This window comes from Notolabrus celidotus, chromosome 17 (genome assembly GCF_009762535.1).
Source record: "Notolabrus celidotus isolate fNotCel1 chromosome 17, fNotCel1.pri, whole genome shotgun sequence".
Taxonomy (NCBI): domain Eukaryota; kingdom Metazoa; phylum Chordata; class Actinopteri; order Labriformes; family Labridae; genus Notolabrus; species Notolabrus celidotus.
The window spans coordinates 2,073,057-2,087,561 of record NC_048288.1 but is presented as its reverse complement, the minus strand read 5'-3'; the positions used below and the strand labels follow the sequence as shown (position 1 = coordinate 2,087,561).

Below are 14,505 nucleotides of genomic sequence, written 5' to 3'. Positions count from 1 at the left end.
TACTGGTGTTAAATAAACCTGAGCCTCTAAACCTGATCCATGAACATAGTGAAGTTATCATTAAGGAGAGGATGACCTTCAGTCTAAAGAAACACTTCAACCAGAACATGCAGCCAGTGGACGGCCTCCATCACTGTGTCAAAGGTCAGTATACTCTGTGATCTTCTTTATTAGACTGTTTCAGCTTCATGCTCCTACAATGTGTCCTCTGTGTTCTCTCAAACCATTCATTCCTCTGACAGCCTGATAATAATATCATTTCAAATATAACAGAGTGTAAACAGTATATCAAGGCATGCAGTGAGTTGTTCTTAAAACGCTCATCTTTGGGCTCATGAAGTGACACATTGAAATTAAGTGTTGAGTTATATCTGACTTCCATCTCACAGGATATGAGCAGACGAAGCCGCCTAGGTTATTTTGAGAGTCAGGTCATGTGGTTTGAAGCAGCCTCATAAAAACAGTGAGATTCCTGCTGTCCTCACACAGCCAGTCCTCTCTCAGCGAGGTGAGTGGGTTCATTCAGAATCAGAATCAGAAATACTTTATTTATCCTGGGAGGGAAATTCGGTCATTACAGAGCTCTTATAAAAAGTATGTAAGAAAGTCAAAATATGAATAGAAGAAGGAATAAAATAACATCAAATAAATATCAAATAATAATAAAGTATATACAGAAGAGCAGAATAGTTAGAGTTAGCTATGTACAAAAGCACTGGGAATGAAGGAGAAATACACAAGGATGTTAAAGTGGCAGAGATACTGCACAGTGTATTAGACAGAGTACAGGTTACTGTTATAGTTCAGTGATCAGAGGGAGGAGTTGTACAGTCTGATGGCCACAGACAGGAATGACTTCCTGTGGCGTTCTGTGGTGCATTTAGGGGGGAATGTGCTCCTGTGATTCATTAGAACGTTGTAGAGAGGTTGGTGGATGTTGTCCATGATGACGTGGAGCTTTCACAGAGTCCTCCTCTGTGTCACCACCGTCAGAGAGTCAAGCTCCACCCAGACAACATCACTGGCCTTATGGATCAGTTTATTCAGTCTGTTTGGATCCGCTCCCCTCAGCCTGCTGCCTCAGCACACCACAGCAAACAGGAGAGCACTGATCCACCGCAGACTCAGAGAACATCCTCAGCATCGTCCTGCAGATGTTGAAGGACCTCAGCCTCCTCAGGAAGTAGAGGCAGCTCAGGCCCTTCTTGTAGACGGCTTCGGTGTTCCTGATCCAGTCCAGTTTATTGTCTAAGCACACCCCAAGGTACTTGTAGTCCTCCACAATGTCCACACTGGACCCCTGGATGGAAACAGGGGTCACTGGTGTCTTGTTCCTCCTCACATCCAGAATCAGCTCCTTAGTCTTTGTCACATTGAGCTGGAGGTGGTTCTGCTTGCACCATGTGACAAAGTTGCCCACCACAGCCCTGTACTCAGCCTCCTCACCCTTCCTGATGCATCCAACTACAGCAGAGTCATCAGAGATCTTCTGAAGGGGGCAGGACTCTGTGCTGCAGTTGAAGTCCGTGGTGTAGAGAGTGAAGAGGAAAGCAGACAGGACTGTCCCCTGAGGAGCCCCGGTGTTGCTGACCACTCTCTCTGACACACAGTGTTGTAGGCGTACATACCGAGGTCTGCCAGTCAGGTAGTCAACAATCCAGGACATTAGAGGAGCCTCAACCTGCATCACTCTCAGCTTCTCACCCAGTAGATCTGGTCTGATGGTTTCGAAAGCACAGGAGAAGTCAAAGAACATGACCCTCATAGTGCTCTCAGGCTGGACCAGGGGACAGTTCACGTGGTTTAGTAGGAATGTGATGGCATCCTCAACTCCCAGGTGTGGCTGGCAGGCAAACTTGAGCGGATCCAAGAGGGACCTGACCATCGGCCTGAGCTGCTCCAGGGAGAGTCTTCATGATGTGAGACGTCAGTGCCACTGGTCTGTGGTCCTTCATGTTGCTGCGTCTTGGGGACAGGAACGAGGCAGGACGTCTTCCACATCACAGGTATCCTTGGAGACTCAAGCTCATGCTGAAGACACAGCATGACACCATCAGGGCCTGCAGCTTTGCCTGCGTGGAGTTTCATCAGCTGTCTTCTAACATGGTCGGCAGTGAAGGACAATGTGGAGGTGATAGGAGGGGGGATGGATTCATCAGCTGAGAGAGGGCTGCACTAGTGGAGGTCAGCAGGGGGGATGAGGTGGTGAATTGGACCCTCACCTGAAGATGGGGGGCTGTGAGGAGGAGGAGCAAGGGATGGCCGTGGAGAAGCTGGCAGCTGCTGGCAGGCAGCAGAGACAGAGGAGAGACGAGCAGGAGCTGTATCAAATCTATTAAAGAACAGATTCAGTTCATTCAGTTCTGCTCAAATGAAAGAATAACATCTCTAAATGTAAACTTAGTTTGAATCCTCCTCTGAGTGGTTTCATAGTAAAACCTGTAACCATGTTTCTGAGACAAACTTTAATCCTGCCTCTGACAGACTCATCATTAATGTATTTAATGTGATTTTATTTTGACTGAATTAAAACAAACTAAAGATAGCATGACTTTGAAGCAGCACTCTGAGGACATGGTTATTATAAGTCATGGTACAGAGCATGTTTCCGCTGTGATAGAGAAGTAGAGATATAGAGACGTTGATTTCAAAGATTAAAGTTCCTCTTCTTAAAAACTTCACAGTGGTTAGGTTGAGGAAGTGAACAGTTATCCACAGATCCAGGGAGCAGGTCTGTCCGTCTGTGATAATGATGATTGATAATGAAGTATCTCACATTAAACTGTATAAGGTACAGTCTTTGCTGCTTATAGTGGTCACAGAAAGTTCAGATAGAGACACCCTTACTGTTCTGTAAATTACGGTGACAGTTGGCCCCCCTATGTCTTCAGAGCTGGGGTCCAGTACTAATGTAAACAGATGTTAAAAGGTGTGTGTGTGTGTGTGTGTGTGTGTGTGTGTGTGTGTGTGTGTGTGTGTGTGTGTGTGTGTGTGTGTGTGTGTGTGTGTGTGTGTGTGTCGTGGACATCACTTAAACCTATATAAAGAACGTGTCTAACAGCCTTCAAAGAGAGAGACACGATTTGGCCGAGTTGTCCTCCCAAGCAGTCCAGAATGCTTGTTCCATACTGGTGTTGTTTTTTGTATTAAACGTATTACTCTAAAAGCAAGCCAGTGTTACGATATTCTTTTTGCATCTGCACATCACAGGCTGTCAAGATATGACACTAACTTCTTAAGGTTAAGTACAGTGGAGAAGCTGGTACCAAAGCCCGGTACAACAAGAACTGCAGAGCACAGAAAATGTATCAGCTAAGACATGAACTGAGACTTTTGAAGAGGCAGTTCAAGGAGGAAAGAGAGGAGGAGAAAGATGGGCTGGCAGAACTACTCGGCATCCTGAGGAAAGAACTGTTGGCTCTTCGGAGGGCAGAGTGGCACAGGAGGCGGACCAAGGAGAGAGCCAGGAAGAGGGCTTCCTTCCTGGCAAACCCCTTTGGCTCTACGAAACATCTGCTAGGTCAAAAGTGCAGTGCTCGCCTGAGATGCTCAAAAGAGGAAACAGACATCTGTCTTCAACACACCTACGATGATGCAGCATGTGATGAAGATCTAGATGAGTGCAGCATCTTGATCAATGCATCTGAGCCGACCGCTGAGTTCAACACCAAAGAATCCACTTGGAAAGAGTTCCAAGCAGTGGCCAAGTCTGCCAGAGGTAGTTCAGCCCCGGGGACCATTGGAGTTCCTTACCTTGTGTACAAGAGGTGTCCCAAGCTGGCACACCGATTGTGGTAGACCCTGAGAGTTATCTGGAGGAGGGGGAAGGTGGCCCAACATTGGAGGTTCACAGAAGGTGTATGGGTTCCAAAAGAGAACTTTAAATTGACCAGTTCAGGACCATCTCACTGCTCAGTGTTGAAGGGAAGATACTCTTCAGTATCGTCACCCAGAGACTGACAGAGTATCTGTCGAGGAGGTGCATGCAAACCAAACGGTGGGGTTGTGGCAGCAGGGGGCATGGACCAGATGGAAACAAGTCATGGACAGAAAGTTATCGTGGTCCGAGTTGTGGAAGGCTAAACCCTTTCCCATAAAAGTTCTCATCCAGTCTGTGTGTTACGTTCTGCCAAACTCATCTAACCTCTTCTGTTGGGGCAGGGTGGAGTCCCCGTCATGCACCTTGTGCCAAAAAAGAGGGGCCCTGGAACACATTCTCAGCAGATGTCTTAAAGGCAGGGTCGCTACCAGTGGCACCACGACAAACTGCTAAAGGTAGTTGCTGATTCCATCTGCACTGCCATCAGCTAGTAGTATGTATGCATGCATGTATGTATGTATGTATGCATGCATGCATGCATGCATGCATGCATGCATGCATGCATGCATGTATGTATGTATGTATGTATGTATGTATGTATGTATGTATGTATGTATGTATGTATGTACTGTATGTATGTATGTATGTATGTATGTATGTATGTATGTATGTATGTATGTATGTATGTAGAATAGAATAGAATAAAATGTACTTTATTAATCCCTAAGGGATATTCAGGTGTCTGGCAGTTATAAAAAACACATAAAACAAGTAATTCAGGTGTCTGTCAGCTCATCTCCCATTGGCTAGAGAGCTATGAAGCCTAATGGCTTTGATTTTCTGTAGCTCTCAGTCCTGCAGCGCAGAGAGGTGAGCCGTCCACTGCCAGTGGTCTTACTAACATTCTCAACTCACTCGCCCCTGTCACATCTCGTTCCGTTTTCTTCCCCCGCTCTGCCCCTTGGTTCATCCCAGACTCCATCTCTCACGCCAAATCACAATACTACTCTGGACTCATCTGCTCCAATGCAGGCAACACCAAGACTCTCTTTTCCATATTCAACAGCATCATTCAACCCCCTTTCCGTCCCCGCCTCAGCACAGAAACAGCCCTCATAAAGATCACTAACGACTTCCTCATGGCAGCTGACTCCGGTTTGATCTCCATCCTCATCCTCCTCGATCTGAGTGCAGCCTTCGACACCATTCTCACCCCATCCTCCTCAATAGACTCTCCTCCATAGGCATCACTAACACCCCCCTGCACTGGTTTCACTCCTACCTCACAGGCCGCACTCAGTTCATCCAACTCAAATCCTTCACTTCTCAACCCTCCCCCGTCACCTCAGGTGTCCCCCAGGGCTCTGTCCTGGGGCCCCTCCTCTTCATTATCTACCTTCTCCCACTCGACAATATCTTCCGTGAATTTGGCATTCACTTCCACTGTTTCACGGATGACACCCAGCTCTACCTGTCCAGTAAACCATCCCCCCGAAAAGCCCTTCTAAATAACATGTATTATTATTATGATAATAAAATCTGTTGTAGAGTTATTCAAAGATCAGTCATTTTCACAGAGGACTGGGTTCAGTTCTAATTTAAACCATTAGCTGGTTGTCACCTCCCCCTCACAACTGTCTGTCTGTCTGACACACAAGTATCAGAGTTGAGTTCCTCCCCCTCAGGGTGCTAGCACAAAGGGTGAAGACTGGGCATCACTCTGAGTCTGAAGAGAGAGGTGAAGACTCATTGGAGAAAGGCTTCTCTCTGATCCAGCTTCAGCTGACTTGTTTGGGGAGGTGGACTGGTTCTGCTGCTGAGGTTTGATCTTCATATTTGGTTGTTTATGATGAATACAATTTTGTTTAGCAGATGCTTTGATAAAGATAATTTGAAAATTAAGATTAATGATGACTTTTTGAATTCAGGTGATGAGTGTCACGTCATTCCTGTCAGTGAGCATGTCAGCCAACATGTTTCTGATTGTCCTCTTTGTGCCAGGTGAGCTGTTTATTCACTCACTTTCATTTAAAGCTGTTTATTATTTACAGTTTGAACTTCATGGAAACAAAGCAGAAAGAGGGGTGCAGAGAAGTTTCTTCTTCCACATGTTCATGTCCTGACTGCAAAATGAAATGATTTATACTGATGTTGTTAACAGGACTGGGAGAAAGAGCAGCATTTAACATACTACCTCTTAGTTTATCAGAAATACAAACTCTATGCTTGTATTTTACACAACATGATATTAACTGTGACTCTGGTTTACAGGGGCTCGGACTTGGTGTCGTGAATGGTCAAATTTCATAGTCTCTACACCTCAGAGGATGGAAGCTCTGAGTGGATCTTGTTTGCTGATCCCGTGTAACTTCAGAGCTAAAGATAAAGAAGGGATTGAATATCAGTTTGACAGCACAAGAGAAACATATGGACTGTGGGCTAAAGACAATACAAACAATGTGGTTTATAACAGTAGTGGGACAGTTCTCAAAAATTCAATCAGCATAACTGGAGACCTGAAGGAGAAAAACTGCACCACTCTGTTCTCCAACATCAATGCAACATTTAAAGGCATTTACTACTTCAGGATCATGAACTGGCCATTCAGGGCAACAGGTGTCTGTGATCCTCTGAACATAACAGTGAGAGGTAAGATCATTTTGTTTTTCTAAATACATTCTCAGCTTTAATGTCAGTGTTTAAAATGACAAACTCAGATTGTTGAGTATTTAAAAAGATGTAAACCTTTGTTTCATCTAACTCACAGATTCTCCTCCGAGCCCCAGAATAGAGATCTCAGGAGACCTGAAGGAGGAGGAGTCTGTCACTATAACCTGCTCAGCTCTCACTCCCTGTCCACACTCTCCTCCTAAACTCACCTGGAGTCTCCAAAGAGACTCTCTCAACAACATGGAGGAAAACACAGATGGAACCTTTACAACTCAAATCCAGGAGAGCATCACTCTGTCAGAGCACCATGATGGATACAACATCACCTGTTCTGCCACATATCCTGTGAATGAAGGCAGAGATGTGAGGACAGCAGAGGAGACAAAGACTCTCAGTGTTTCATGTGAGACAACCAGAGTTTGATATTGACTCCTGGCAGAATATGATGATTTATGGGATGTCAGTTAATCTTTCTTTGTTCCTCAGATGCTCCTAAACACACCTCAGTGTCCATCAGTCTATCAGGTTTGGTGTCAGCCGGTACCCTGGTTAAACTGACCTGCTCCAGCAGAGCCAAGCCTCCTGTCAGCAGGTTCACCTGGTTCAGGATCAGCAACAACAGACCTGTGAACGTATCTGAAGGAGAGTCTTACAGCCTTAAAGTGGCTGAAGGAGGAGTTTATTACTGCATGGCCACAAGTGATCTTGGTAATCAGACGTCTTCAAGGATTCATTTGAGTATTTCAGGTAAATACAGAATTGTACTGACTCTAATTATACAAGTCAACCAAGTACTCCACTCTCACCTGTATATGTATGTATGTATGTAGGTATGAATGTATGTATGTATGTCCGAATGTATGTAAGTGTGTATGCATGCATGTATGTAAGTATGTATGTATGTATGTATGTATGTATGTATGTATGTATGTATGTATGTATGTATGTATGTATGTATGTATGTATGTATGTATGTATGTATGTATGTATGCATGAATGTATGTATGTTTGTATGTATGTATGTATGTATGTATGCATGAATGTATGTATGTTTGTATGTATTTATGTATGTACGAATGTATGTAAGTATGCATGCATGTGTGTAAGTATGTATGTATGCATGCAAGTAAGTATGCATGTATGCATGTATGTATGTATGTATGTATGTATGTATGTATGTATGTATGTATGTATGTATGTATGTATGTATGTATGTATGTATGTATGTATGTATGCATTTATGTATGTATGTAGGATGTTTCAGAGACATGAAGCATCAGCTGACCATGCTGTCTCTCACAGATGAGTTTGGGGTTCTGGTCCACATTACGCTGAAGATCCTGGGGATTGTAATCCTGTCCAGTACAATCCTCATCTTTGAGTGGTGAGACAAACTCTAAGATCATTTACTGCTTAGTTTATTATATCACAACCATAGACTGTATAAAATATGGACGTAGTATCCGTGACGTCACCCATCTGTTCCTGAGAGCTGTTTTGAAGCAAATCGACGGCAGCAGCCATATTGGTAATGCAGAACTCAACTAGGCAGAGTGTGACGTAGTGTGAGCCTCTTAGCCAATGGCTGTGTGTTCCCGACCGGGAGTCACGCCAGTCATATCCTTATTTGGTCAAAACTCGTAATCTTAATATCTTCTGAACCGTCATGTTAGAAAAAAATTCACCCCCCTTACAGTGTGTGCCATTAGAGAGATTAGCGTTGTAGGGCCAAGCCGGTTTTTGAACCAGGCTGTAAACATGTTTATTAATGCTGCAAAGATCGTCTTTTTCCCATTCATATCTATGTGGTTTCCGGTGTTTCTGCAGCCAGCCTCAAGCGGATTTTCGATGTATTGCAGTTTATAGCACTTCCGCATTGGCTTCATCGTTTGAGACCGGAGTTTGCCTCTTGATCACAACAAAGTGAATCACTCTGCTTCTTGTTTATTATCCTCTCCTTTCCTTTCAGTTGGTTTCGGTCAAACTGCTGCAACAAACCAGGAGAGGTGAGCTCATCAAGTTCAGTTTGTGTCAGCCTTTTTCAAAATGTATCATCGTCCATCAAAGTTTAAAGAAAAAGTCAAAGAAGGAGAAATTCTTCAAAGAGATGATTAATATGTTTCAGTTTAAAAGTTCATGTAAAAGCTGCTGAAGGAGAGAAGAGTGCAAGGAGCCAATCACAGACCACTGACACCTCTCTCTCTCTCTCTCTCTCTCTCTCTCTCTCTCTCTCTCTCTCTCTTTCTCTCTCTCTCTCTCTCTCTCTCTCTCTCTCTCTCTCTCTCTCTCTCTCTCTCTCTCTCTCTCTCTCTCTCTCTCTCTGTTGTTCTCTTTTCTCAGCACAGAGTCAGAGACGTGGACAGAGTGATTGAGATGTAAGCATCATGAAGGTGAGGAGGATGATGTTATGTCCACCATCAATGGAACATGTCTCTGTCCCCCGCTCTTCTAATTCAGCAGAATGTTTTTCTTCCCAGCAGATTTATGAGAAGCTCACAGGACGTGTTTTTAAAAGTAACCCCAAATATAAACCTCAGCTTTATTATTACAGTGTATACTACTGTGCTGTTTAATATCATGATTATTGTATCTATGCACATGTGATGTTTTTAAATGTAATTAAGACTGATTTGGATGTAAAGATTCAGAAGGTGGAGCAGCAGACTGTTGGAGGGATTTTTGCTGAGCTGTGTCTTGGTGTGTAGACACAGATACGTCTGTTGAATTCACACAAAACACCTTGTTTGATTCCGATAGCTCAACCCATGTCCTGTCACCAAACGCTGAATCACTGCCACGCTTTGTACTCACAGCACACTTTATATACAGGTATATGTTTACAGTTCATTGGACCACTGAGCCTCTGTGTTGACATTGTAAATAAAAACACAGACAGGACTCAGACCAACAGATGAACTGACTGGATGAAAATGTTCTGTTGAGAAACTGAAATAAATTACACTTTGTTTAATCTCTTAAAGGTTGTGTGTCTTTGTAAATCAAAACTCGTCTCCAACAAAGAAAGTGTGAATGATATTTCATTGATTGTTATATTTATGTTTATCTGAGACAGCTGCATCATGGTGTAATAACAACATCATGGTGTAATAACTACATCATGGTGTAATAACTACATCATGGTGTAACAACTACATCATGGTGTAATAACTGCATCATGGTGTAATAAGTACATCATGGTGTAATAACTACATCATGGTGTAACAACTACATCATGGTGTAATAACTGCATCATGGTGTAATAACTACATCATGGTGTAATAACTGTATCATGGTGTAATAACAGCATTATGGTGTAAAAACTGCATCATGGTGTAATAACTACATCATGGTGTAATAACTGTATCATGGCGTAATAACTGTATCATGGTGTAATAACTACATCATGGTGTAATAACTACATCATGGGGTAATAACTGTATCATGGTGTAATAACAGCATCATGGTGTAAAAACTGCATCATGGTGTAATAACTACATCATGGTGTAATAACTGTATCATGGTTTAATAACTGCATCATGGTGTAATAACTACATCATGGTGTAATAACTGTATCATGGTGTAATAACTACATCATGGTATTATAACTACATCATGGTGTAATAACTGTATCATGGTGTAATAACTACAGCATGTTGTAATAACTGTATCATGGTGTAATAACTGCATCATGGTGTAATACCTGTATCATGGTGTAATAACTGTATCATGGTGTAATAACTACATCATGGTGTAATAACTACATCATGCTGTAATAACTGCATCATGGTGTAATAACTACATCATGGTGTAATAACTGTTTCATGGTGTAATAACTACATCATGGTATTATAACTACATCATGGTGTAATAACTGTATCATGGTGTAATAACTACAGCATTATGGTGTAATAACTACATCCTGTCTGTCCAGCAGCTCATTAGTGAGTGATTGGGTATGAATGGGTTAATGTGACGAGTAGTGTAAAAGCGCTTTGAGTGGTCAGAAAGACTAGAAAAGTGCTATATAAGGAAAGGTCCATTTACCATTTACTGACATAAGCTGGGATTTATTTGAAGGATTTAAACCAACATGCTTTGGTTATTCTCTATGGTGATTTGACTCGTACCGAATACAACGTGGCGTCAGAGAACCATTCAAGATGAGGAAGCTGAAAAGAAAGAAGATGCTCTGTGCGTGGTCGAGGAGTCAGGGCTTCATTTGGAGCTCTGGGGCCCTCTGCAGCTCAAACCTCATGGAGCATGGTCATCATTGGGCCCGTTTACAGCATCAGTACACATTCAGGCAGAACAACAGACCACCTCTCTCTAACCTGCACATTTAATACCTGACCAAAAATATATGTGCCTGGTCCTACAACCTCTACTGTAGTCTGTGTGTACCCGTCTATTCTCCTACATCTTAGTGTGTGATCATCACCATCATCAATGCTACTTCCCCGTCCCTCTGTGAGTCTCTGTGTTGCTCTGTGTTGTGTTTCTCTTTCCCTCCATGAACATGGTGGATGTCTTTTCTTTACTGCCAGCTAAGTAAGCAATTAGAGCACAGTCACTTCTTCAGGGGGTCTCTTAAGTCTCTGGGTTGGGCGTAGCCAGAAGTGGCACATTGTCCCTCCTCCTCCTGCCCAGCAGGGGGCGTCTGTACTGCTCCCCGTCAGCCAGCGTCTGGGGCAGCGGCTTCCTCTTGCTCTCCGGCAGCAGCAGGATGGACAGCACAGCAAGCAGAGCCAGAGACGAGTAAACCACGTGGTGCAGGAAGTAACCGTAAGGTGGAAACAGTTCTGACATGATTTATCTTGGTCTCATTTTTTTACATCACAAAACCTGGCATTTTAACAGAGGTGTGTAGACTTCTGATATCCACTGTAAACCTATGAGATCATAGCAAAGGGTTAAAGAACCAGTGTCCATATTTAAAATGTGGGGTTAGTTTGGTGCAACATGGAAGTCTTTCAGAATGCTCTTAATTTATCATGATACCATTTTAGAATAGAATACAACACGTCTAAAGATGGGATACTCTGTATATCAGTGAAAGTGAAATAAAAAGGCTGCTCATTTTAAAGTGTTAAAGCTCTCTGCCTGTTAGTGGTGAATAAAGGGATGACAGGCATGTTAGGTTAGAGGAGGAGAGAGGTCAAAAGGAAGCAACAAAGAGCAGTGTGGGAAGAACTCTTGATGTGGCTCGGCTCTTTGGTCTCAAGTTCACTTGCCTTTAAAAAAGTCTGACACATAGAGACACCATGACTGAGCTTCAGACACAACTTCAGTTCATTACACTGGACACCAGGGGGCACCAATCACTGTTCAATGGATACAACAGTTCAGACTTTATCTACAACATGAGAAGGACACTTTAACAGTCTGTATGAAGACAAACCTTAGAGTCTGTTATATGCTCCATTCATTACTGCATCAGGGATGAATTAGATCTTTAAATGTTGATTTAACTCAAGTGTTTTGTGTGATTTGTATTTTTGTTTAAAAGATAGATTCCATGTCTGACATCTTTTCACTCTCACATCACTTTACACTAAATCTTAAAAGTGGTATCCTCACAATAAAAAACTTTCCTTTGCATATTTCTCCACACTATCTTCACCTAAAAAAACATGATAGATTTTCTATCATCTTTAAAGTGCAGCCTTTTAAACATCATTCTTTGGATAAGCTTTTTCTCAACCTTATCTTGATTTGGCATGAAGGGGAATGACGAACTTCTAGAAAACCTTTAGATCGGGACCTCCATCTCTCTTTCCTGACAGTTCTCCAAGAGACTGCTGCTCAGAAAAGTCTTTTCCTTTAGTGTACAGGGAAGAGACAGAACACATATTTAAATAACAGACAACAGTACAAAGAGACCATAATAGACTCAGAGACAATGCTGCCATCTAGAGACTGTAAAACCAAAGGTCACGCCTTCTGAAGACAAGGATTTAACTTTCATATTTCTCTGTGTAATCCAGATCAAAACCAGTTCCTCCCTGATGTTATAGACTCTTTGTCTTCATCTGAATGTCAGATATTTTTCTTTGGATTTTTAATTTGTAAGTTTTCATCAGATGTAGTCATCAGGTTTTTTATAGACTGGTTAAGTACAGTTTGACACCTCTCAGCAGAAACAAGAAAACACTGTGCTCGCCTGCTGCCCGCTCCTCTGGCCAAATACCGCTGCAGAGTTCACACCTATCTGCAGAGAACAGAAGTGCACAGGCTTTAATCTGTGAACCACAAGCAAGACACCATCATGTTTGAGGTTTCTGCCTGTTAAAGGAAGTTTGTCCTTGCCACTGTAACTTGCTAAATGCTGCAAAGTGCTCTGCTCATGGTGGATTAAGATGAGATCAGACTGAGTCCTGTCTGTAAGATGGGACTGGATCTGATCCTGTCTTGATGTTGGGTCTTAGTTAAAGATAGAACATAGAGTACGGTCTAGACCTGCTCTGTTTGGAAAGAGTCTGAGGAGAACATTTGTTGCAATTTGGTGTTATATAAATAAAGATTGATTGATTGATTGATTGATTGATTGATTGATTGATTGATTGATTGATTGATTGATTGATTGATTGATTGATTGGTTGTTTGGTTGATTGGTTGATTGATTGAACTTTACATTACTGTGCTATGATACAGCTCTCTGAAAACAACCAGCCAGTTCAGCAGTAACTTGGGAAGGGTGTTGATGATTATATTCTGGACATCTGTTGAGTCAGCAGTTTTCTCAATGACTGTGGTTGCATGTTCTGAGCTACACTGAGAGATGCATGGTGAAATAGAATTAAGAAAACTCAAAATGAAATATTCTAATATTTTCAGATGTTTGTTTTTTTCAGTGCACCGTAATTATTAAAAATAAAATATAAAAAAAACATTTCAAGTTTCTGTAATGAGTTTAGAACATATACTACATTTCACTGTCTTTAATAACAGATGGAAAAATCTGAACTTAATCATTAAAGATGCTCAGCCCCTTCTAACCAGTGCTGCCACTCCTCTCGTGCCATCTTCACAGCTAGCAGCTCCCTGTTCCCAATGTCATCATTTTTCTCTGTAGGGGTGAGACAATGGGAAAAATACGTCCATATGTCCATACGTCCATACATCACCAGGTGATCTGAACGCTTGGCTATCGTGCTGCGATAGATACGCTGGAGTTCAGATATTTCAACTCTTCTGAATTATTTGCATGAATGAAGCGCAAATAATTTGCGCAATCGAACCATTCGTGTCACCTAATTTGCGCCATTTGCTCCAGCAGACCACTACTCACGTCTATTTGCGTCTTTACATTGACTTTACATGTAATTCATTTGCACAAAGGATTTTATTAGATGTGAACGCCCCATTAAGACTTAAAACGCTGCCTCAGCCTCAGAGGACCACAGGAAGCGCTGAAGGGTCGAGGTAAGAGCTGTGAGGGGGGTCATATCTTTGCTGAAATTCCTGATGAACCGCCTTTAAAATCAACCCCCCGAAAGTCAATACAGGGACGTAGAGATCCGTCCTTCTTTCCCACAAAAAAGAAGCCAGTACCCAGAGAAGAAGATGATGGCCGTATGATGCCTGCTGCCAGGGATTAGACTTTAGACTTTAGACTTAATTGTCCCCTTGGGGAAATTCTTTTTCACAGCACCCTCTGCGTTTCCACAGACATAGACAAAAACATTCACGAAAAACATGCATTGCTCAACTTAACTAAACAAACCATCCACAAAGGCATCAACACTCAAACAGAGAAAGTGGTGTTTTCCAGTGAGGCCTGACAACTTCTTCCTGAGTCCCTGTAACAGCAGGGATCTTGCCAAGGCATGCCCTTCTACACCTTAGTGCTCTGTACCTGCGTCCTGGAGTGGGATGAGTTGGGTGTTTAGAGGATGTGTGATGTCCTGTTCTATTGAGGTTGCAATGCGTCTGATGCATAGACTGTAAATAAAAATGGACAGCGTTGCTCCGCCTCTTCCCGTTGTACAGTTCTGAAGGCAAAAAATCCCAATCCT

The 14,505-nt window shown here is 42.6% G+C and overlaps 1 protein-coding gene across 4 annotated transcripts; it reads left to right on the top strand.

Moving 5' to 3' along the window:
- The first annotated feature begins 5,558 nt into the window (after positions 1-5,558).
- Positions 5,559-9,470, top strand: LOC117828776 (vascular cell adhesion protein 1-like). Of its 4 annotated transcripts, XM_034706089.1 has the most exons (9): positions 5,559-5,641; positions 5,749-5,821; positions 6,092-6,469; positions 6,588-6,893; positions 6,977-7,237; positions 7,745-7,874; positions 8,460-8,496; positions 8,831-8,880; positions 8,968-9,470. In XM_034706089.1, exons 2-8 carry the CDS (start codon positions 5,752-5,754, stop codon positions 8,867-8,869), a joined length of 1,221 nt encoding a protein of 406 aa, XP_034561980.1. In that variant the 5' UTR covers positions 5,559-5,641; positions 5,749-5,751; the 3' UTR covers positions 8,870-8,880; positions 8,968-9,470. The 4 variants fall into 4 exon arrangements, with proteins under 4 accessions (XP_034561980.1, XP_034561982.1, XP_034561981.1 ...); XM_034706091.1 differs by having other exon boundaries at positions 7,793-7,874; positions 8,831-9,470; XM_034706090.1 differs by having other exon boundaries at positions 8,836-9,470.
- Positions 9,471-14,505: the final 5,035 nt, after the last annotated feature.